This window comes from Hylobates moloch, unplaced genomic scaffold (assembly GCF_009828535.3).
Source record: "Hylobates moloch isolate HMO894 unplaced genomic scaffold, HMol_V3 SCAFFOLD_1, whole genome shotgun sequence".
NCBI classification, from domain to species: Eukaryota; Metazoa; Chordata; class Mammalia; order Primates; family Hylobatidae; genus Hylobates; species Hylobates moloch.
Window position 1 is genome coordinate 139606846 of NW_026652276.1, and position 25812 is coordinate 139632657.

The window sequence follows — 25812 nt, forward strand, 5'->3', positions numbered from 1 at the left end:
AATGCACAAAAGAGGGTAGGAACACTTAAAGCAGTGTTTAAAAAATGAATACAATTCACTGGAAGGTAAAATAAGGTAGTGAGATACTACTCCAACTTAAGATTGGCCACTGCTGGCCGGGCATGGTGGCTGATGCCCATAATCCCAGCACTTTGGAAGGCTGAGGCAGCCAGATCACCTGAGGTTGGGAATTCAAGACCAGCCTGGCCAATATGGTAAAACCCTGGCTCTACTTAAAAAACAAAAAATGAGCCAGGTGCAGTGGGGTACACCTGTAATCCCTGCCACTCAGGAGGCTGAGGCAGGAGAATCGCTTGAACTTGGGAGGCAGAGGTTGCGGTGAGTCGAGATCGCGCCACTGCACTCCAGCTCAGAGGCGACAGAGCAAGACTCCGTCTCAGAAAAAAAAAGATTGGCCACTGCCATCAGTACTTGGTCTAACATCTGACCATCAAGAAAAAAGCTGATTCTGATCACGAATGCTAGAAATCTCTACCATCCATTTTTTGCATTAAAAAAGTTTTCCAAAATAGACTATTCTGTAGCAAGAAGGAAATGAAGCTACATAAAATGGAGAACAATTTGAAATAATAGTATGCCATTGTATTTCCCTTTTTTGAAACTGCTTTTTATAATCCCATATTCACTATAGCAATTTCAAAAAAGACAAATGACACCAAATCATTTACAGTCACAAAAGAATTTCTGCTTATTTAGTGTAGGCTTGAGGTAATTTTAGGGCAACTTGACTTTCAATGAGTCACACAAGTAAATCTTGTCATTTTGGCCTTTTGGAGAGGCCAAGAAGAAACTTGGATTAGTCCAGGAAAAAATTTTAGTCTGTGTTTAAGTTAGTACCTTAACAACTGCCAAAAGTCTAGCTCACTATCGTAATAACAGCATTGAGTAAATTTGATATGCTATTAGTAATAGTTCGAGAATCCCAAATTCCTTATGCTAGCAATCGCTATCCTTTTTTTTTTCATCATTTTGAAACTTACTGATTTATTTACTGATTACCCACTGTTGCTTGGCTATGCTCACTGCTAAGGATATACCTATGATTAAGACTGATGAAGTCTCTGGAGCTTGTATTCTCCTGGAGAGGCATATACAAGCAACAATCAAGTATGTTAAGAAAGTGTATCAGAGAGTGTATAAAGTGCCACAGATACAATAAACAAGGCGATATGACAGAGACGCTCCAAGGGTTGGGGAGGTGCTACTTTTTTATGGAGTTTAGGAAGGGCCTCTTATTATGTGAAATTTGACCTGAAACCTAGACGTGCAGAAAACCTGGGTCTGAGAATTTCAGGCAAAGGGCAAGTGCAAAGGCCCAGTGATAGCGACAGTGCTTTTTTCTTTTTCTCTCTTTCTTTTTTTTTAATGAATGGGAATAGAATCTAGTGAGGCTAAAAGGCAGTGCACTTGGAGAAGAATGGTACAGACAGGGCAGTGACAGACACAGGAGGCAAACTATGGCTCATAGGCACGGCAAGAAATTTGTTACTAGGAGTAACAGAAAGCTATTGAAGGGTCTCATTTATATTTAACGATGATGATTTGGGCTCCTGTCTGGTGACTGGTGTATGTGTGTGTGTACATGTGAGCTACAGGGAAGCTGCGAGGAGTGGAAGCAGGGAGATCAGGTGGGAGGCTCCTTACCTGCAATGCAATCCAGGCAAGAAATGACAACGGCTCAAACCACACGACATTCATAAGGATAGAGTACAGTGGACAATGCGAGATATATTTGCAGACAGACTTGATGCTAAGAATGGAGGAGAAAGGGGTGAGGATAGGGAAGGGAGAAGTACAGGTTTCTGAAGTTAGGTGTCATCCAATGGAGCAGGGCCTAGTTCTATTCTGAACATGAGGCTGGTGGTGGCCCGTGAGACACGTGGTGGCCTGAGGAGGTCCAGTGGACAGGTGAATAGAGGTGTCTGGAGCCCCGGGTAGAGGTCTTGGCTAGAGAAACAAATTTGAGAGTCAACATTCCACACAGTTTGTGACAGACAACCCAGGCACACATTTGGTAACTAATAAATGCTTATGATGTGACTGACTGATAGTTGATGGAAAAAGCAGCGAGAATTCTGCATATGGGAAGATGTTTTGCATCTGTTGGCATGGAGTTTTCAGGAAATGCCAGCAGAGCACCAGGTGCTGCAGCTGCTCAATAAATATTAATTTGCAGTAGTAAAGCTTTGAGAAAGCAATGAACTGTTATTTCAGGACCTGACCCTGCCTGGCTTAATTGGCGCCAGAGCTGTTGTTCAGCTGCTTGTACCTTCTGTTCCTCATCCTCAGTATCTTTTTTCCTGGTGGCTTAATTCCTGACCTGGGCATCTTGCTTTCTTCTTGATCACTGCCTCTCATCCTTTCATTCAGAGAATACTGTCATCACTTTGACTCTGTCCCTAGTGACCAGCTCAGAGCCTGTTCTTCACAGGTTTCCGACTCTGCCATGAATCATGAACAATAACTGAGTACCCATTATGCAGCAGGCACCATATTGGACACTTGAACCCCATATGCCATTTATAGCAACCCTGCAAAGTAGATGCTTATCCGTGGGTTAGGCCTTAATCTCTCTGAGAGAGTAAGTGGTTGGCTCTGTGTTAGGTAGCTAGAACGTGGTGGGGCAAGAAGTCAAAACAAGTCCAAGCTGACTTTGCAGCTGAGCTCCCTGCTTTCCTGGATTTGCTAAGTATGTGAATTTTGCCTGCTGAATCAGTCTGTACCCTGGACTCACGCAGCTCCCAGCAAAGTCTACTAGGTAGTTGGTATCTGTTGATAACCACCATGTATCAAGGCAGACTGGCCTACATCTATACCCTAGAGGGACAGTGTTCCACATCTCTGTAACTGCACACTTTGCTTGGTGCGTTAATGTGGGTATTTATCATGTTTAACTGGCAGGTCCTAACCTGGGAGAGGCCCACAGCCCGGGAAGGTATGAGTCATCAGAGAAACAACAGAGATTGAGTATACTGGAGCTACCATGCTAGGGACCAGGGAAGAGTAGCTAGGAGGAGATGGATTGAAGACCAAGAAAAAGGGCCCAGAGCACGTAGAAGAGGAAGATGTGGGCTCTTAGCTAAGGGATGAGATGTAATAGGAAAACATACACAGAAAAAACTATAACTCATTGTTTAAAAGAAACAGCCTTTACTGTTTTATGTAAATAAGTAAATAAAGCTTCGGTCTCCCTGGCCACAAACTCACACAGAAAGGCTTTCTGTCTGCATTAGGCATGTCTCCCAAGCATGCAGGCGTGTTACAAGACAACGAGACGTATGACTAAGCACTGTCTGTAGTAGGAGGAAACTGTTTCACCATCACGCAAGAGAAAGTGGCGCCTTCACTTGCAGGAGGCCAACTCCTGGGAGGCTTGGGAGTTTGGGTAGGAATTATCTGCAGTTAACATCACACTGGAGGACAAACTAGAGAACAAAGGGAACTGAAGCTGCTCCTGCAGACACTCATCTGAGCAGCACCTGTTCTTCCAGCAAACTTGACCTGTTACTATCTGACACCTGCCTGGCTAGATGGGCCCCATGCTGCCTGCTGAGGAAAGGGGGCTGATGAATCTCCATTTCACATTAGGTTTCGTGGCAGAAATGGGATATGGAATTCTAGAGGAAAGCAAGCATCAACTGGATGTCACTTACTAATATATCAAATTGGTAAGGTCAAAAGGCGAAGAGCATGGTTTAATAGGCAGACAAGGGGGAAACAAGAGACATGGGCACCATATCCTTTAGTCACAGCAGATGGTGATGGCACCGCAACAGCAAACAGACATGCAGTGGACCCTCAGGATGGTTGAAGAGTTTCAGTGGAACTCTAGGAAGAGTTTGTAAGAGGATAATCCGAATTGCCTACCTCCACTGCTAACACTCCACCTGCCTTAAGGGCAACTGACATGGTTCCAAGGATTTTGAGAAACCGAGAGGTTTTTTCTCTCTATCTCTCTCTCTTCTTCTGTCTGTTTACACGCACATACATATACAGGGACAAAATCTCAAATATATATTTAAGTACATCATACTTCTGTTGTCTTTTATTATGATATTAAAATGCCAATAGCCAAGTTCTTTGCTATATTCCCCACAAGGCCAGAGCTGAAATAGAGTAGGCTCTCCATATATGTTTACAGAATAAACAAATAAATGAATGACTATTTACTATCTGTTTGCATTTCAAGTTCTGGTGCCTGATCTTGCCTAGTGTCTTTTTATTAATGCCCCTAGGTAGAGTCTTTAGTTGTATTCTAATTTTACAAATATTATTTTCATTGAGACATTTAAACTCCTCTACCTCCTTACATATGGCAATAATTTTTCTGATGGAGAAACACTCAGTAAAAAGCAGGAGTGAAGGAAATTTTAGCAACTTGTGTCTTAATTCACACTGAGAACACCCTTATTTAGTGCATCTCATTCAAAAATTTATATTTATCCTATTTTTCTCTCATTTGAAAAAATATTGAATATTATTGGATTTGATTATTGGATAACAAATAATATATTATTGAATATATTATTTGAATATATTGACCGCAGAGTTAGTGACAGGACAAGATCGGAGTACCAAATAAATGGAACTCATCCTGGATTTTTCCTTAAGCATCAGATATTTCCTCCTCTCCAGCCATATGCCTGGGATGAGAAAGTCTACCGTGTACTAAAATTGAGATGACTTGATGAATTTCATTGCCCTTCAACAGATGTAAAATTTTATGTAGAAAAATGTATTAAACCATGATAACTTGGCTCTGAGTATGGGTATGCATGTACCTAAGTCTTTGAAACAGGTTCAAAACCAGATTCAAAAAGTACTAATGTTCAAGAGTGAATCTCAAGAGTGTTGGAATTGGAGCCTTTCCCCCTTGATAAGGCATGCATGGCACTTTAAAAGCTATCCGTGGCTCTATATTTAATCCCATTAGTAACAAAAATAAGCAAGGACCCATGGGCCTTTGATTTGAAGGATAGTAAGTATGCTATTAAAGAAACTGATCAGAATAAAAAGAAAATAGAGCCTTAGTCCTGCCTTTCAAATCTTGTTGGCGCACCACACAACCAGAGAACTGATTAGTGAATTAAGGAAAGCTAGAATTAAAACCTCATCACTTTTTTGTAAGGCTTTATTATTTTAAAATGTCATGTAAATATGACAAAGATAAAGATTTACTAAATATGGGCACTGAAAGTACCCAGAGGCTTATTATTCCCTGTACTTTCTCTACTGTAAGCATTTCATAATAAAAAATGCTAAAAGAATCAAAAGGATATTAACAAAGAAAACATCCAGAATACACATTTTTTGGTGTTTACAAAGGTTGTTTAATTTGTCTCGGCAATGGTTAAAAATATGAGAAATCTGAGTCCAAGTTGGTTTGTTAGTATTTTTCAAATAATGTCTGATGTCAAAATATAGATTATGAAGATGTTAAATTTTTTGACAGCCTAACAAACATTAATAGAAATCAACTCCCAGGAAACCTGAAATCCCTCCACTCTCTACATAGTGCTGACAATTCATCATATTTAACAAGGTGTATTGGAAATAGCTGAGTACTGACCTCCCGAGGACAAATGATTCTCTTGGGACGAGGTGCCTCTTGCTGTAACTGATATACTGCCAAAAGAGAGAGAGAGAGAGAGAGAGAGAGAAATAATTAGAATTAGAATACTGCAACACATATCAACATGCCTTCAAATATTTCCACCTAAGTACATCTGAAGGATTGTAAATATAAAAAAACAAGAGAATACAGGCACATTTTTTAGACTGGAAAAAGTCAGATCATTTATATGGAAATTAGTCACTGTGAATATGAACTTGAAAAATTGATTTTTTTATTCTTATAAGGCCAATTTAGTTTCATAATTGTTACTGGCATTGTTCATTTTATGGCTTTCTTGGAAGACCAAATATGGCTAAAATTCTTTCGACTATTTTAAAGATGAAATTCTACTTGTGAGTACCTGAGTAGTAAGATCATATAATAGGATTCCTGAATTTAAACGCCGATGTCTCTTGACATATCGGGAAAAGAACGGCATTTTAAGAGGAGTATGATTCTCTGAGATGTTAGTTATGGACAAAGACATAACTGATTCTGTGAGTGAATGAAACACCAAGCCATTTCTCTCTCTTTTCTTCCTCCATTTTTCCCCTGTCTATCACACTGCAAATTCTCATCCATTTGATGACTTCCCATCCATTGTCATTCCTCTTTCCTAGGCCCTTTCTCATCTTAAATAATAGCAACTCCTTCCTAACCTAATTTAAAGACAGACTTTCAGGCTTAGGCAAGGAGGAAAGCAGGTTATTGTATATAAAGCAATCTATCAGACAATTATTTGTGATTTTTCAGAATATAATGAGTGATTTTTCTGCTGCTCAGCTAGTCTGTTTATTTCTGCTAAAGGGAAAAACTATCCTAAGCAGGTACCTTTGGATTCTACTTCTGTGAAAATACAGGTTGAAAAAAAAAGTTGATGTTATCTTCAGAATCCTGAAGAGGAAATAATTAATTTTAAATGGAATAAATCTACAAAAAGTTAAAAAAACTAGATCTGATAGTCTTTCTAGAAAATGTAATAAGATAAGCAAAACTTTCTGATCTAGTTTTAGGTCTAAAAATAAAAAATGTAATTGAAGGGTAGGTGAACATATGGAAGCACAGATAAAAATGATGGAATATATTTTGTAATTATGGCTCCCCAATGTCTTTGGCTGAACGTGGTTATTTTCTTACCTAATTAGTGTAGACTACCTGGTTTTAGCACAGAGAAGGAGCTATCTAACCCTCTATACATTTTGAAATGTACCACATTTCTAGGTGTAGGTCACCCACACTAATGTGTCACCTAAGGATGACTGTAGTCATCTGTGAAAGGAAAACAGAGTTCAACATAACCCTTTAGCTCAGAAGGACATTAAAAATGACAGATAAAAAGAAGGCTTCTACACACCTGCCTCCCTGTAAAGGAAGAGCCTTCAGATCCCAAAGAACCAATACATGGAAAGTGGGACTAGGTGGAGGAAAGATGAATGGCCTTGCACATAAGATCATCAACCAATTGGCACATACTGTTCACCTTGTGCTATCTCTTTCCATTGGCTTCCATGGCACCACCCTCCTGGTCTTCATCCTTTGATCCTGGCTGCCTCTTTCCTATGCATGTTGCTGCTCCTCCTCCTCCTCCTCCTCCTCTACCTGTCCACTGACCATAGGAGAGGCCCAAGGCTTACCTTAGACCCTCTTCAGGTCTCATTCTCTTTCTTCTCCCTAGGGAATCTCCTCCCCCTAACACTTCATTTATCTCCTACACAAAGGCTCCCACATCTCTGCTCAGAACCCTCCTCTAAGCTCCAGGATGTATATCTTACTTCTTACAGATTCCTCCTGATTTTCTCAAAAGAAAAGGGACCTCAACTTCAAAATGTCAAAAGTTGAACTCAGGATCTTTTCCTCCAAATCTAGGCTTCTGGGAATTCTGAGATCAGTGAAGGAGCCATTATTCTTCCTATTTCTCTAGACACCAGCATCCTAGAAGTTGTTCATCACACCTCAGATGGTTAGTTCATCAACAGACCTGTCACGTTTGCTTTGTAACATCTCCAAATTCTGTCGACTCCTCTTCATCGCTATCATTAACACCTTACTCCAAGCTCTGGACTCTTCCCACCCTGCAGCCTGTTTTTTCCCTGTTGGCTGGAGTGACTGTTTTAAAACATCAATCAGACCATGTCACTCCCCTGCTTAAAAGCCTTACATGGCCTCACATTGCTCTCAGAGGAAGATCAAATGCCCTAAATGCTTTTGCCTGTCTCCTTCTACAGTGTTACCACGTGTCATGCTCTCTGCTCAGCCAAGTTGGTTTCCTCCCCTTTCCCTAAATACGCAGTGCTCCCTTCAACCTCAGGGCCTTTGTGTATGCTACTCCTTCTGTCTATGACATCTTCCTCTCCTCCTTCTCTACCTCTTGTTATCTGCCCCTTATCATCATGTCCATAGTTCAAATATCAACTTCATGGAGGAGTCTTTCTTGACATCTCTCACACCAGATCCAAAGACATCACCCTAGTCTATGCTCTTAGAATCCCCTGTACTTTCCTTTATATAACTTATCAACAACTATAGTTCTGTATTTATTGATGTGAGTTCCAAAAACAATGATCTCTCCCTGCATGTTGTGAGTCCCGGCATGAAGGAAGGGATCATGTTTGTTTTTGCTTTGTCTTGTATCTTCAGGTTTTGTTGAGGTGCTATGGATATAAATATAAATAAAACCACAGCCTCTACTTTCAAGAACCTTATCAGCTTTAGTAAGAGGCCCAAATGTTTTTATGAAATAGTACAGTAAGTACAGGGCTGGCAAGGATCATCTTTTCAAGGCTTGGTTTACCAATCTCTGTTAGAAGGAAATAGTTAAATTAACTATGGTACGTCTTCTGATGGATACCAAGCCCCTGTAATAAGGACTGAGAAAGCTCTCTATGCACTGACCTGGATCGATACTCTTGACATTCTGTTAAGCAAAAAGAGCAAGGTAAAATACACACACACACACACACACACACACACACACACACACACACACAACCATAAATACATAGAGTACACATTCATTTTAAGAAAGGGAGTAAAATAATAATGTATATTCAGTTTTGTTTACATCTGTATAAAGAAACTCTGGAAGGAACAAGGAAGTAATAAAAGCATTTACCTTCAGGGGTTAAAAAGAAAGACAAGGACAGGAATGAGACAAAGATTCCTCAATGTATACTTTGTTGTTTTGAGTTTTGAATCATATGTATTGCTTATTCAAAAGAAAAAGAAAAAGCTATAAGAGATAAAGTCAGAGAAGGCTTCTTTTAATACATGAGGAAGAGTTGGCCAAAGACAGAGAAACAGTTGTGGACATTCCTCTGGCTACCCCAGTATAGCTCATGCCCTCCTTAATCACCAGGGAGGCTGCATGGAATTCCTTTATTCCTCTGGAATCACCCCCAAAACTACTAAGCTGCTTTTTAGCAGGATGTTACTGTTAATGAGCATGCAATGGCCATCTCCTAAAATCACAGAGGAATTGCAGAATTCACATTCAGAGAATCCTGCCCACTCTTCTCTTCCCGTTGTCAATGCCTCTTGAAGCCAACAGTGATATATGGTTGAAATGGCTCGTGAATACCATTTTTAATGGAAGTGGCAAAGGACGCATACCTGTTATAAAAGAGAAGCATTTTTAGCTAAGTGCTCTTTTGCAATTCTTACAAGCAAATATGTGAGCATCTGCTATATGCCAGATACCACAGTCAGCATTATGTGGAGGCTTTGAGGATGAATGGAGAGTCTGGGAGAAGAGAAGGGCACCAGCATACCAAGTGCCTGCCATGTGTCAGGAAACATGTATTGAATCTTCTTAAGAAACCAGAAAAAATAACTTTGTGTCATTATCATTCTGGATAGGGGATGAGGAAACAGTGCAGAGAAGTTAAATATTTGCTCCAGGACATAGAGCTAAAATACATCCTTTTGATTCCAAAGCCCCTGGTTTGTTTGTTGGTTTAATTTTTTTAAGAGATGGGGTCTCACTATGTTGCCCAGGCTGGAATCAAACTCCTGGGTTCAAACAATCCTCCTGCCTCCACCTCCCAAGTAGCTGCAAATACAGGCGGGGGCCATCAACCCTGCTTCCTTGGTTTATATCTCCCTTGCCTCAGGGCTTTTGCAGTTACTGTTCCTTTCACCTGGATTACTCATTCCCAAGATACCCACATGGCTCACTCTCTCCCTTCATTCAAGTATCTGCTTAAATCTCACCTTATCAGGGAAGCCTTCCCTGACTTGCCTGTATAAAATTCCACTCTATCCCTCTGTTCTCTTATATAGTTTTAAGTTTCTTCACAGCACTCATCATCATTAACACAATTAATAAACAAGACATAAATATTGTGTTTATTTATTTTGTGTACCATCTCCCTTGATTAAAATGTAAGCTCTTTGAGGGCAGGGATATTGTTCTGTGCACTGCAGAATCCCCAGCATCTAGAACTGTGCTTGGCACATAGTAGATGGTGGTGGTGGTGGTGGTGGTGTTGTTTGAGTTGGAGGCTCACTCTGTTGCCCAGGCTAGAGTGCAGTGGCACAATCTCGGCTCACTGCAACCTCTACCTCCTGGATTTAAGCAATTCTCCTGCTTCAGCCTCCCGAGTAGCTGGGACTACAGGCATGCATCACCATGCCTGGCTAACTTTTGTATTTTTGTAGAGATGGGTTTCACCATATTGGTCAGGCTGGTCTCGAACTCCTGACCTCAAGTGATCCACCTGCCTCGGCCTCCCAAAGCACTGGGATTAGAGGCGTGAGCCACCGTGCTCAGCCTTGTAGTACATGTTTAATGCATATGTGTCCCTTTATTCCTCTTGAATCAGCCCAATACTACTAAGCTGCTTTTTAGCAGAATGTTCCTGACAGTGTGTGTGTAACAGGAGTCAAAGGGGCCATCTCCTAGAATCAGATCTAAGGACTATAGAATCCACAGTGAGAGAATCCTGTTCACTTTTCTCTTCCCATTATTAATGCCTCTTGAAACCAACATTGATATATGGGAAGTGTGGCTGAAGTGGCTTTGTGAACACATTTTTAATTATTTGGTGAATGAACAGACTGTATCTAATGGCCCATGGGTCACAATCTGTGCCTTCGAGGAGACACCAGTGATGGAGGACATGCGTGGAGACACAAAACTAAGGTGGGCCAAGTGCTTTAATAGGGGAAGAGGAGGAAGCTATTCAATGTACTCAAGTGGTCAGAACAACTTCCCAAGGGAAGAGGCAGGGAGCTCTCCTGAAGGATTAGAACGGTTCTGCAGGTACAGAAGAGAGAGGGTTATAGATAGAGGAAAGAGGAACTGCAGGGAAAGGAAATGATGAGCTGAGGCCAGTGTGGCTGCTGAGCCAGGACGTGGGATGTGTGAGAAGGCCATGTGGGGCTGGACCTTGAATGACATGCTGGGGACTGTCACTGTCCTCCTGTCTGCAACAAAGGGACAGTCACATGTTTGAGCAGGAGCCATGATCTACTCTGTTTTAAAATATTGGTAATAGGGATAAGGTTATTCAGAAGAATAAATGCTGCCCTTTTCTGGGCACAGACCATGTGCCAAGCACATTATATGCATCTTCTCACTTCGTCTTCCCAAAAAGCTTCCAAGGTAACTGTTATTCCCCTCACTAATAAGGTAGCAGAGTTGCCTGCCAGCTTTGAAGATGCTCAAGGTCACACAGATCATAGGATGAAATGAAGATTCATAACCTTGATTTCCAAAACCCAAAGGCTGTAGTTTTCAGCCTCAGCCAGTGGTTGCCTAACTAGATGGCAGAGAGGTCCCATGAGGAGCTGCTCACATTAGAATCTCCTAGGAGTTATAAAATAATACAGATTCCCAGACTCCATCTCTGGCAATGCTTACTCTCCCAGTCCGGCCAGGGGCCCCCAAACCTGTTCTTTTTAAAGCTCTTCAAGAGACTCATGCACATCCAGGAGTAGGAGCCACTGTCCTTTGCCTTGCTGAAAGAGGGATCAGACGCAGGGAACACTGGAGACAAGGAAGCAAGAGAGAACAGTGTTTTACTGGTACACAGATGAGGTTGTGAAAGTGTGAGTTAAGATAACACTGGCGCAAATGCAGATGAGAAGGTGAGTTGATGGCCTCAGAGATTCAAAAGAGAATCGACAAGACTGGTTTACAAAGTGACCCTGAGTGACTGAGAGATTGAGATGCTACTATACAAATAAAGGATGCAGGTGATGGAGTATTTCTGGACAGTTCCTCTCCTATGTCAACTGGCTAAATCCCATAGCTGCATTCTCTAGGGACCCTCTGAGCTTTAGCAAAGAAAAATTTGGTAATTCACCAATCTCACAACCAACAAAGAACAATCCCAGCCAGGGGCGACTTGGAGGAGGGAAGGGGGAAGGCAAACCCTAGGAGCGAGGAACTGCCACCTCTCTCTCCTGGCCCCTCGGCAGCAGACATCATTATTTGATGACTTATTTCTCAATGAGCAGGTCTCAGAATCTGCAAACCCCTGTTCTATGCTGTTCCAAACAACAGAAGTTGGCAAGTAGGCACAGAAGCCTATTTGCCATCTGGGTTACCTGGCTGGCTATAAAGATAATGAGATGACAATCAATTACCATGGCAGCCATATAAAAATAAGGCCCAATCTCCTCTCTTAGCTTCAAATGAGAGCCTGCCCATCATTTTCAAGGTTAGCTAAAGCAGAACAAACATCCATGAAAAAAATCTCTGAGGCAGAGTTGAACATAACTGAAATTTATCGCATAATCTGAAAACGTTGCTTCTTGAATTTTCCTTGTTCAACAAACACATTTCACAAGTCACATGCAATAATGTATGTCAGTTCTTGGGTGGTCTGTGAGCTGAGAGGTGACGTGATGGAATTGCTTCTGCAGCAATGTCCCAAATATGTGCCAGGAATTCCCAGCCCCGGGCCCTCTGCCGCACACCAGAGAATTCTTAGCACCAGAGTAAGCCATTTGGCCAGGGTGGCAGCCACTGGGGAACACGGAGGTGGAGCTCCCTAACTCCCCAAGAAACCCAAAGCAGATTAAGAAATTGAGAGCTCACTGACAGACTGTTTTACTTTTTCTTCAGTAAGAAAACTTGACTCACTCTGGGAACAGAATCAGACGGCTAATGGGTGAAAGCCCACAGCCTGGGTGGCCTTGAAGCCCAGGCCAGCCCCATCAGCTACTAAGAGATCCTGCAGGGATGGCTTCTAACAGTCTACTTCTTTCTAAGGAGGGTATATGGACCCAGGAGCTGAATCCAGCCACTTGGCCATGACACTGAGCCAGTATGACCCTGCTCACTGCTCATGTCGTCCCAGTTTTCATGGGAAAACCTTATGAGCAGGGAATTGTAGGTGCTTTAGACGTCTTCCTTGGCTCAACCCCACCCTCCAGCCTGCCATGGGAAGGCCTTGCCTTCCTAACAGAATGTCAATTTTTTTTTTTTTTTGAGACGGGGTTTCGCACTTGTTGCCCAGGCTGGAGTGCAATGGCATGATCTCGGCTAATCACAACCTCTGCCTCCCGGCTTCAAGGATTCTCCTGCCTCAGCCTTCCGAGAAGCTGGGATTACAGGCATGCACCACCATGCCCGGCTAATTTTGTATTTTCAGTAGAGATGGGGTTTCTCCATATTGGTCAGGCTAGTCTTGAACTCCCAACCGCAGATGATCTGCCTGCCTCGGCCTCCCAAAGTGCTGGGATTACAGGCGTGAGCCACCGCACCTGGCCAGAATGTTGAGTCTTAATGGGGATTTAATTATCTTGTCTAATGGCACTGTGAAAAACCTCTAGGAGGAGATGACAGTTGCCCACACACTGAGGGGTTTCAGGCATAAGTATGTATAAGAGAAACCTGTGGGGTTTGATACATTGCAGATCCCCCCACTTTTCTGATCCAGAGATCTGGGGTAAGGCTGAGGAATAATTATCATAAATATCCTCCCCAAGGGATTCTGATGCAAGGATTCTGTAGATCAGGGTTTTGAGGCTCTAAACTTCAAATCTGTAAAACAGGCACAAGCTATACCTGCGTGACCTGCTGCCCAGGGGAGCCTCCAGGGAGAGCTGTCAGCCACTGCATCTGCTGCCTAATTGGCACTTGGCCTCTTAAGAAAGAAAATCTTTCAGAGCATAACCATGGTGGTTGGCTTTTGAACTTGCCTGCTCGAGGCATAAAGTTCACACAGTTCTGGCTTAAAGTTTAGAATGTAACTGTATTATTATTTTTAAGTGAACTTGAAAGTAGCTTTTCTTTTAGAGCATTGAAACCAAAGCTTTCTCAGGGACTTCATCAATGTTTCTTGTGTTCAGTCTTGAGAGTTAAGAATCAGCTGCAGATGTATGATACTTTGGGACAAGATTATTTTATGGAAACAGCTCAGTAAGCCATGAAGCTAGCTTCTAAGAAAAGGAAAGGAACAGAGAGGGCAGGGACTTAAAGGCCATCACATGGCATCATGGTTCCTTAAGTCAACAGCTGACCTTATCCATCTTTGTGGCCCAACTCCAAGCACAGTGTCTGGCTTAAGGCAGAGACTTAATATGCATTTGTTGAATGAAGGAGTGACTAAATTAATGAACACTATAATTTATATAAAATATTGAGAGAGCTGATTTCTTACTCTTCTAGAAATTTCTTAGCCAGATATTTATGGTTGCCTTCCCAGCATCCATTTTCATCTTCCTCTCTCCAATATTACTCCAAATTTTCCAATCATGTTATACAGGGTTATATGGGGTTGATCCTTTCCTGAATTCCAGTGGTGAGTCCTGATTGGTTTAGGGCAGTCAGCACATCCCTGACCACAGTGATAGAGTCAGGAATGGGTAACCCAGGTCAATTAAGACTGAGACTCAATTCTGAGACTGTTAGATGTGTCAAGAAAGTAGACTGTCCCTTTGCCTGTTGCTTTTGGATAAGGAAGCCACAGCCCCGATATTGTTGATAGTTATAGGGGGATCCCAAGGGAAGAACATAGTAAGAGTAGAGTGAAATCTAGGAAAGCAGAGCCAAGAAAGGAAGAAATATACACTGGATTTTGGTAATGTCATTTGAGTCGCTGGAACAGTCATGTCTGAAGCCAATGCCTCTGGACTTTTGGCTTAAGTCAATCAACGTGATTGAGAGTAGTATTCTGTTGCTTGCAGCCAAGAATAAAACTTAGAAACCGCTTCTTAAAATGAATCATTAGGCTAGGCGCGGTGGCTCATGCCTGTAATCCCAGCACTTTGGGAGGCCAAGGCGGGTAGATCACGAGGTCAGGAGATCAAGACCATCCTGGCTAACATGGTGAAACCCCGTCTCTACTAAAAATACAAAAAAAATTAGCCAGGCATGGTGGCGGGCGCCTGTAGTCCCAGCTACTCAGGAGGCTGAGGCAGGAGAATGGTGTGAACCCAGGAGGTGGAGCTTGCAGTGAGCCGAGATAGCACCACCGTAGTCCAGCCTGGGCGAAAGAGCGAGACTCCGTCTCAGGATAAATAAATAAATAAATAAACAAATAAATAAATAAATCATTAGAAACTGACTAATTTTCTTTTATTTTTAAGTTAAAATTTTTTTTTAGAGACAGGGTCTCGCTGTTGCACAGGCTGGAGTGCAATGGTGTGATGGTAGCTCCCTACAGCCTCAAACTCCTGGGCTCAAGTGATGCTCCCACCTTAGCCTTTTCGAGTAGCTAGGACTACAAGGCATGCCACCATGCCTGGTTAAGACAAATTTTCTTGTAGGAATAATGCCATAATTGGGGCTAGTGCTTCATAACAAGAATCTGACATTAAATAAGTCAAAGTTATGGCCAAAAAAGGTCAATGAAAACAAGGATATAGCTACTTACTTATCTAATCATTGCAAATAATAAATTTTTAAACCAAGTCCTATGCTATGGCAAAAATATACTGTATCTAGTAAATATATGAGAGAATTGATAGTACCGAAAATTGCTAGAGTTTAAAAAACTGTGTGATGGAAGAATATGGATTCCATACATGATATGATAATGAGTTAGACATCAGTATCTAAAATTAACCTCTCAAAGGATAATTTGTGAACATTTCAAAGAGAAAGGCTTGGTAATTCCTGGGGTTCAGAATGGGTTTACCAACAGTCTATTTAAAATAAAACAAATTCAATATTCTGATAGCTTTGTTGGACTTTCATATCAGGAAAATGATATCATTTTAGCATATTTGGATTTTTTAAAAAGCATCTCATGAAGGCCCTCAGATTCCTTCTCCTAGTCATCCTTCAAGACCTACACACAAATTTGACCTCTTCTATAGTCTTCTTTCCCAGGAGATAGAGGAGTAGCATTTTGTTACCAGAATTCATTTGCATTTTAAGTTTATTGGTTTACATCTGTCTCCTTGACTAGATTGTACATTGGAGGGAAGTATGAGCCACATTTTATACATTGTTGATTTCTAACACTTATCCTCTGACATTTAGAATGTATTTGCTGAAAGATTAAACAAATAGATGATATTCTTGGGAATAAGATGGAGTAGCATGAGCTCGATAATTCATACGTGGCCTAACACCCAAACTCAAATAATTCATGGATCCAGGATGACCAAAAGAGAGTTCTTCCTCACTGGTGGCGTGTAGGGCTTTGGTCAACATGTTTTTGACGCCACGGATGGCATACTCCCCTCACTTTTGGAGATCTACATCACTAGATGCTCCCAAATAGAGCCTGGATGACTATCAGTTAGATATAATAAAGAGGAACTTTTGCAAGTAAAGTTTTATGATTATAGAGCAAATTTTTAAAAAACACAACTTGGTTAGATCCAAAAATCAAACTTAAAACTAATACAGAAGGGTTAAAATTGATACTGTTAAATTGAAGTAGCAAGGATTTTCCAGCTTCCTCAAGACATAGAAGTACTTTTAAGAGATATTATCAGGTGGCCCAAGGTCTCTTAGAAGAAGGCAAAATGAATTTGAGCCAATGCCATCTTTTCGCTTCAGCAAAGCTTTCTGTGGTGGCATTCTCTCAACAAATATTTATTGGGTCGTTAACGTATGCAAGGCCATGTGCAAGCCAGTGTGCAAAGCACAGTGAGTCATGGAACACCCAATGCCTCTCACTACAGATATTCTGTTGATTTACTGTCAGAGCTCTTCACACTCCATTAGGAAACAAACAAACAAAAACATCCAATTACTAAGTCATTAGCACAGCCTTTCGAAATAGAAGATCGGAATACAGAGCATTAGATTGGAAGGGCCCTTAGAGACCCAGCACAATCCCTTTATTTCACGGATGGAAGAACAGACTTATGTAACGAAGAACAAAGTGCCTCTGTATGTGCTGACAAGGAGAGATAAAAACAAGATGTTTGTGAAGTGAAACAAGCAAGCTGAAGGACACAGCATAAAGCCATTTTTACACAACAACAACAAAAATGCCTAACATGAAGCATGCGCTTTTAAACAATCAGAAGGATCTGCCTCCCCAAATTCACAGAGCTCAGCTACTGGGAAAGGGGAGAGTGGACTGGAATACGGGGTGGGGAATTTGTGGATGTTGGGAAATTTTTACTCTGTTTTATGTATTTCCCTAATATCTGTCTTTTATGTAGCTTTGTATTGCTTTTGTAACAAATATGTACATACATATTTATGTATGTGTGTGTGTGGCTGTGTGTGTGTATATATTATATATCCATATATAATATGTGTATATATGTGTGTATGTATACATGCACTTGGGTATATATAAGATTCTGAATAGAATGGACAAGTCTTGGACACGTGCAGGCTGTGGGTTCCACTCAGAATGCTACCCCACTACTTTTAGTGAAAACTTCACCAAGTTACTTAGCCTCCCTGAGCCATGGTTTCCTTACATGTGAAATAGAAATAGTAACAGTCTACAGTCTCCATAGGCCTGGTGTGGTGGCTGATGCCTGTAATCCCAGCAATTTTGGAGGCCGAAGTTGGTGGATTGCCTGAGCTCAGGAGTTCAAGACCACTCTGGGCAACATGGCAAAACCCACCTCTAATAAAAATACAAAAAATTATCTGGGTGTGATGGCGCCTTTAACAGTCCCAGGTACTTGGGAGGCTGAGGGGGCAGGATCACCTGAGCACAGGAGGTGGAGGTTGCAGTGAGCTGAGATTGCGCCACTGCACACCAGCCTGGGTGACAGAGCAAGACTCTGTCTCAAAAAAAAAAAAAAAAAAAAAAAAATAGTCCCATCTGTGAGAGCTGTGGTAAGAATTCAGGACTTGGCTGCTTGGTGCAGCGGCCAGCACAGGGCAGGTTCTTGATGGGGAGTGGTAACCCTGGCAGCTTCGTTAGGAATGCTAATGATGATGGCAGAAGTGGAGCCTGAGCCAGGGCCTGTGTCCCCTGGCTCTGGACACAGTGGGCTCCTCCTACCATAGTCCTGCCCTCTCTCACTGGGGAGTTCCTGAGTCAAGCATACAGTACTAAGAAAAGAGGAGACAAGGCTTAGACAATGACAGCCGACTGCCTTCACGAGGGGAGCTAAGCGGGTAATTGATGATCAGGCAGGATCTGTTTCTAAGAGTCACCCTTGGTGACCAAACATGGTTCTTCGCTATCTGTTCATTTTTCAGCAGTTGATGTCATATGATATTTTAGCCTTAGAATGATTGGCCAAAAACATAATTCATAGAAGTCAACACATTTGCCCTTGCTGATCAACTGTGTAAAAAAATAAATAAAAATGGCCGGGCACGGTGGCTCATGCCTGTAATCCCAGCACTTTGGGAGGCCGAGGCAGGTGGATCACCTGAGGTCAGGAGTTTGAGACCACCCTGACCAACATGCAGAAACTCTGTCTCTACTAAAAATACAAAAAAATTAGTGGGGCATGGTGGCGCATGCCTGTAATCTCAGCTACTTGGGAGACTGAGGCGGGAGACTAGCTTGAACCCAGGAGGCAGAGGTTGCGTTGAGCCAAGATCACGCCATTTCACTCCAGCCTGGGCAACAAGAGCAAAACTTGGTCTCAAGAATAATAAATAAATAAATAAATAAATAAATAAATAAATAAATAAATAAATAAATAAAAATAAAGCCCCAAACTGAAAGGCAGAGAGTCAGAAAGTCCACCCCTCTTTTCTAAGCATTTCTGGAATGGGCCACAGCTGGTTCTTGGAGCCCTTGGTAAGAGGAAGGGGCTCCGTTAATCCTCTCTGACTAATCTTTTTCCTCAGTGGAAAGAAAGATTTGGGTTTTCAGTGCTGTGAGGTGGGAACACTTGTGTGCACTACATTGCTGGCAAGAATTGTTCAAAAAGGCTGGCCTGCTAAAGACTTCTCGGGAGATTTTCATTTCAGGTACTCACAGTATGATTTCCATATTGGAGGCTGGTATTCTTCGGCATCTAGAATGAAAAAAAAAAAAGAAATCCATCATCAGCCTGAACGTCAAGCTGTCAACATGTGTCTTCTCTGGAGGAACAACATTCTGTCCGCAGTACTTGCATGCAGGTCTCGGGGGGCTCTCTTCTCGTTTAGGGAGCAGTTCCAGGCACAGGGGAGGGGATGTGCATGGAAACCTTGTGGACTCAGCACCGCTTTCTTCAGCTCATGTACTGTGGCAGATCAATTGCTTAACAATTTTCATAGAGCCCAGTAAATCAAAAAAGATTTTTAAAGCAATTAACTTGATTATACCCTCTAGTAATCCTTTCAAATGGTATTTACCTAACTTGGCATAGTAAACATATAATTTATCTCACAGTTTCCAATCAGACCTTTAGCCCATTTATTAAGACTTGAGGGCAAGACGCAAAGCGGCAAGTATGTAGTATTAAATCTGTAGAGCTGTGCAACTCAACCAACTGAACTCCTAAAATACTCCATCTGACAGCAGAGACACTGATGATTCCATTGGAATTGCATTATCTCCCTGAATTAACTCCAATGCGTGACTTAGAAAATTTCCAGAAACCTCTCAGCAATCAGAAATGTCAGACTGACAGTTACAACAAAGTGGAGAGGCTGAAATTGTTATTCATCCATCTAGGAAACAGACAATGAGAGAAAACCTGCTTGTTCAGTCAACTCAACCATCCCAATGCTGACAGCTGAATTTATAATTCTGATGCAGTTATTAGAGTCGTCCTGCACTCACAGCTATAAGGCCTTGGGAAAACACGGTCTAACTCAAATAGGAGAAAAAAATCCTTTTTTTTTCCAAACTACAGAATGTTGATGTGAAGGAACCTTGAGAGTTCTCTAGTTCAGCACCTTTAGATATGGAAACTCTGTTCTCATCATCCTCTACCACTGGTGCACCACAGAGCCTGCCCTTAGACTACCCTCGTCCTTGTGTTCCTGTCCTGTTAAATTTTTCTTTCTTTCTTTCTTTTTCTTTCCTTTTCTTTCTTTCTTTCTTTTTCTTTCTTTTTCTTCTTTCTTTCCTTCCTTCCTTCTTTTCTTTCTTCTTTCTTTTCTTTTTTTTTTTTTGAGACAGAGTCTCATTCTGTTACCCAGGCTGCTCACTGCAACCTTCGCGTCCTGGGTTCAAGCGATTCTCCTGCCTCAGCCTCCCGAGTAGCTGGGATTACAGGTGTGCGCCACCACACCCAGCCAATTTTTTATATTTTTGGTTGAGATGGCGTGTCGCCATGTTGGCCAGGCTCATCTTGAACTCCTGACCTCAAGTGATCCACCCATCTTGGCCTCCCAAAGTGCTGGGATTACAGGCGTGAGCCACTGCGCCTGGCTCTGTTAGACTTTTCTGACCTCATTCATGAATAAAGGTGGTTTGAGGATGTTTTTCCACCTGAGAAACAAATATGCTCTTTATAAATAAAAACTAACTCAAGGGTGGTTTCTTCCCTAAATCATACTCACTTGTGCAGCTTAAATGGAATTCTTTCACAATTATTACCTTGCTCTCTGGGGCCCACCATATCACAGTGCTCAACTAAATGCCTCCCATGTTCATTTCATACAAACAAATGTGTATTGTTAGGCCTGAATTGTCAAGAACCTACAGAGGGATAGTCAGCCACCCAGGCACATACACAGTCAGTACATTAGTGATGGTTTACCATGTTATTCAAACTGGATTTTGCTAAATCAATGTATTCATTAACTCTGAATATTTTTGTCAAAGTAAGAGAACAGTGTCTTATAATACTGAGCCTTTAACCCAAACAACCAATTAATTTCATCCCACAGGTGACATAAACCAATTTCAATGGGTTAACATGAGTGTTAGTTTATAAAGAGCATTCAAATAAAATAAGCAAGTTGCTGAGTTTACAAAACAAATTCTAGTCCCATCCATACAATGCCACCTCATCAGAAATGCCAGGCCCTTTGTTTTTGTTTTTTGCTTTTTTTGTTTTTTGTTTGTTTGTTTTTTGAGACAGAGTCTCACTCCATCACCCAGGCTGAAGTGCAATGGCATGATCTTGGCTCACTGCAACCTCTGCCTCCTAGGTTCAGGCAATTCTCCTGCCTCAGCCTCCCAAGTAGCTAGGATTACAGGTGTGTGCCACCACACCCAGCTAATTTTTGTATTTTTTAATAGAGATGGGGTTTCACCATGTTGGCCAGGCTGGTCTTGAATTCCTGACCTCAAGTGATCCACCCGCCTCAGCCTCTCAAAGTGCTGGGATTACAGGCATGAGCCACCGTGCCCCAGCCCTCTATGTTAAAATATTGAAGGCATCTTCAAAAATATTTTTTCAAAGATAAATAGAGATACACACACACACACACACACACACACACACACACACACGATAGACTGCATACAAATGCAAATCCCTGAGATGCCACCTACTCAAAGCTGTAATGTCTTCGTATTTTGGATGAGGTTTACTCTATGAGGCAAGCACAACCTCCAGACCAAGAGGTGGTCAAGCAAGTTCAGTATCTGGAGCACCACCTTCTATATACTCAGGGAAGGTCTCAAGACAGAAGATGAGGTTCCCCTTTCTGCAGGTCTTTAGTATAGTCCAGATGTTCCACTTGGATCTGCTAAGGTCTTCTTACCTAAAGTCAGAAGTTCAGCTAAGGTGACCTCTCACTGTCCATTTCAGTCTGGTTGTTCTGTGGAAACCCTAGAGTTTTGTTTCATCTGAAACACTGGCCCCTAAGTTAACACTCCTTTAGGCTGTGGGCTACATAAACAACCTAGTCTGTTCCAGATGCTCCTTGTTGGCAACATAACCTAGAGGAAGAAATCTGCCTGCAGAGACTGGAGATCACAACACTTCCTGGTGTAAAATCCTCCAAGGTCTTCCCTGCACATGGAATAAAATCCAAGCATCCTACTGTGGCCCATGGGTCCTGCATCATCGGGAGCCTGCCTGCCTCTTTGACTCCACCGTAGACATTTTTCCCTTTTTTCACTTATCATCCAACTACACTGGCTTTGTCTCTGTTCCTAAAACAAGCTAAGCTCTTTCGAGTCATTGACCTTTGCTCTGATGGACTCTGCAGGTAAAATGCCCTCCAATAGATCGCTGCATGGCTCACTGGCTCCATCGCATAGGGCTCAGCTTGATGTCATCACTCAGGGGTTTTCCCTGCCAGGTTCCTGTAAAGTGGCCTTCCCCCTACCCCAGTCACTCTCCTCACAGAGAGCTGATTTTTCTTCACGGCACTATTACCCTCCGAAATTATTTATTGATTTGTTGGTTTGTTATGACTGGTCTCATCCTCTATTAGCCAAACTCCATAAAAGCAAGAATTTTGCTTCATTCACTTCTGCGTCACCAGCCTTTAGACGGGTGCCTGACGTGTAACAGGCATTCAAAACAAAACAAAACAGCGTGTTAAATGAATGAATGAACTCTCAGGGTTTAAATCCTATCTCTGACAACTAACAGCTGAATAATTCAAAGGAGGTTATCTAGCTTCTTTTCTAAAGAACCTCCCAATGCTCATCTTTGTAAAACAGAAAAAATAAAAGTACCTATCTCATAACCTATGTCTTAGGGGCACTGTGGGAATTTTTTTTTTTTTTTTTTTTTTTTTGAGATGGAGTCTTGCTCCATTGCCCAGGCTAGAGTGCAGTGGTGCAATCTCAGCTCATCGCAACCTCCACCTCCCAGGTTCAAGTGATTCTCCTGCCTCAGCCTCTCGAGTAGCTGGGATCGCACCTGGCTGCAATGGCTAACTTTTGTATTTTTACTAGCCAGGCACCTGGCTAACTTTTGTATTTTTTGTAGAGATGGGGTTTCATCATCTTGACCAGGCTGGTCTCAAACTCCTGACCTCATGATTCATCCACCTCGGCCTCCCAAAGTGCTGGGATTACAGGCGTGAGCCACCTCGCCCGGCTGCATTGTGGGAATTAAATGAGACAATGTATATGAAATTCTTGGGACAACGTCCTGTCAATAGCAAGTTCTCAGCAGAGCCCCACTAATGCCATTAGTGAGTTGTTGTTATTGTTACATCACCTTCCCAGGTGAGCCTGTGCTGTTGTCTTCTCTCTCTTGACTGCAGCCAGTGTCTGTCTCTATTCTTGCCCCCAGATCTGGAGCCTGTCATTAAGTTCCTGGGCTGTTGTCATGGAAGGTTTTTCTTTCCCATAAAAGAATTCAAAGTGAGGGGCCATTTGTCATGCTTCAGTGGAACAACTATAATTACATTGGCCTTAGAAATATGTTTCACAAACCACTAAAGCACACTGTTAGGAGGCCTTGGTCAAGCGTCAGAGCACAAAATATTTTTAATATGTTGAAACCAATCTTTAGTGCCTCCAACTCCGCCCCACCAACACACACACATATTTGCCCTAATTTCAAACAATACTTTTCAAAGATCAACTTGAGTCTTGGATAGCCTGACACTTAAAAAAAAAAAAAAAAAAAGAATAGGTTTTCAAGGTCATTTAGTTCACTTTGTCATTTGGCAAATGTGGAAAATGAAATGCAGAATGATTAAGTGGTTTCCTCAAGGTCATAAAACAAGTTAGAGGCAGAGGTGAGAGCTTTGTCTTCTAGACCTCTGACACATCATTCATCCTTGCCAGGCAGTCCCCCCTAATTTACATATATTGAAATCAAGAAAACAAAATTATTATATATGTTACTTGAATTCTTGTTAGGCTTAAAAGAAAAAATAAAATAAAGAAAATTAGTGGTGTGAAAAATTGTCATTAAGCCAAATGGTGGAACATATTCCATCTGTGCACACACACCCATTGCATAAAGTCCAGGAGATACAAGGTACTGGAAATACTGACAAGATGAAGCATAATGCCTTTTGGAAATGTATTAGTTTGTTAAACATTTTGAAGAAATAAGGAAAGGGGAGGAAGTAGAACAAGAAGCCCCATATTAATAAAAAAAATTATCCTTGAATGCAGAAGACAGTTATATATTTTTAGAAAGGAACAATGAATTATAAAGATCAAAGAGGCTTAGAAAGCATATTGCTTAAAAACTTTGACTAATATGTATCTAATCTTTAAAAAATGTGTCAACCTTTTGACTCAGCAATTCTATTCATGGGAATCTAGCCTAAGGTAGTAATTGAACACATGTACAAAGATATACATGAACAAGATGTTCATCGCTGGTACTGTGTGTAAGAGTAAACCTAAAAGCACAGAAAGAAGGGAGTGTTTAAATAATTATCATAGATTTAGTCATGAAAATCAGAGTTTGTGTTTGAGAGCACAGCCTCTGGAACTAGATTGCTTAGGTTTAAAACCCAGCTCTGTCACTTACTAGCTGTGTGACCTTAAGCAAGTTATCTTCTCTGTATCTCAGTTTTTAAAATCTATACAATGAGAGTAATAATGTCACCCAACATACAGCATTGTCATGAGCACTGGATGGGTTAATATTTATAATGCTTAATCTGTAAACAAAAAATCACAGATATGTTTAATTTCATGAAAGCCATGTGTAGGAGAAAGCTAAACAGAACAACAACAACAAAAGAGAGATTACTCCAGATAAAGAGTGCCATAAAAAAAATTTCCTACTGAAGGATGGACATAAGATAAATTAGGAGAAAAAATAATATACAATGTGTAGTCTCATGCCTGGCATATAGTAAATGCTAAACTTGCTGTTATTATCTACATTTGATGATAAGAAACTATTTATGCTACATTGTTAAGTATTAACAAATCAGGTTATAAAATTATTTATTAAATATAATCTCATTTTTAAGAAAAGGTAAATATTCATATACATAGAAATTATCAAGGAGGCAACAAACCCAATTATTAAGGCTTGCTGTACCTGATAGTAAAAATACAGGTGATTTCTACTTTTTCTTCTTCTGCTTACTTGTATTTTACAATTTTCTGTACATATTGCTTATATAAAAATTAAAAATAATGAGAAATAAATTTGTAGGAGTGCTAGATTTTTTTAAAAGTACACTGACTAAACAATCACCACTGCAAAAATAAAGTAGATATAAAAAGACCCAACAAAAATAACTGTTGTAATAACACATACAGCATGTAGAGTACTCATGCAGGAAGAGCTAGGAGTGAGACAAAAGACAGTTATTTCTGCTGCAAAAGGTCATGTCCGATTCCCTTGGCCCTCTTTTAAAAATTCTGTGAAACAAATATCAACGAGTAATTCTAAGCAGGCTGGGAAACAGGTGTCTCCTCTCATGAAAGGATGGGGAGGGAGGGGGAAGATACAGATGCTTAGAAAATGATCAAAACCTCTAAAAAAATGGGTAATAAGACCATTGAAATAATCCATAAAGAATCTGAACATGTTAAGAAAAGAAAAGAAGAGGAAACAAAAGCGGGTTAAAGGGGCCTGGAAGTGCAGGTTAAAACCTGAAAGCCACCTTAAGAAAACCTTATGTGCTAAAGTTAACTAAACCCCAAATAGATGATGCTGCTGTTCTGGTCTTTGAGGGAAAACAAAGAATTCTGGGATTAGCCTACAGAAAGCTCATTAATGTCTGAGAAAGCCTAGGGGACAATCAGGGCAATAGGGAATAGGTGACATAAAAGCTCATCTTTCTGGATCAAGAGCACAGCAAAAATAAAGTAATAACCTCTGTTGTTTTTACTGAACTTTAATACGCCATTGCTGAAGAACAGAAAAAGTCCAATAATTTAAAAATGTACACTGTAGAAAGTTCCCAGCCTGAGGGGGAAAAAAGCACCATTAAGAGATTTGTGTGAATCCTTCCAGATTTTGTTCTGTGAATAGCTAGAATAAAAATTTACAAAAAATGGTTTCATACCATACATACT

General features: G+C 41.2%; 1 protein-coding gene across 5 annotated transcripts in view; it reads right to left on the minus strand.

Moving 5' to 3' along the window:
* Window positions 1-25812, minus strand: part of CHN2 (chimerin 2) — a 321473-nt gene that overhangs the window by 144805 nt on the left and 150856 nt on the right. For 4 of the 5 annotated variants that reach the window (XM_032758423.2, XM_032758428.2, XM_032758432.2 and 1 more), the window contains 2 exons: window positions 18947-18985; window positions 5591-5646 (listed from right to left, as the gene is read on the minus strand). In XM_032758423.2, the coding sequence (XP_032614314.1) occupies window positions 5591-5646; window positions 18947-18985 (95 nt within the window). Of the gene's footprint in view, window positions 1-1665; window positions 2471-5590; window positions 5647-18946; window positions 18986-25812 lie in introns of those variants that run through there. The other variant, XM_032758442.2, reaches the window with a different exon arrangement.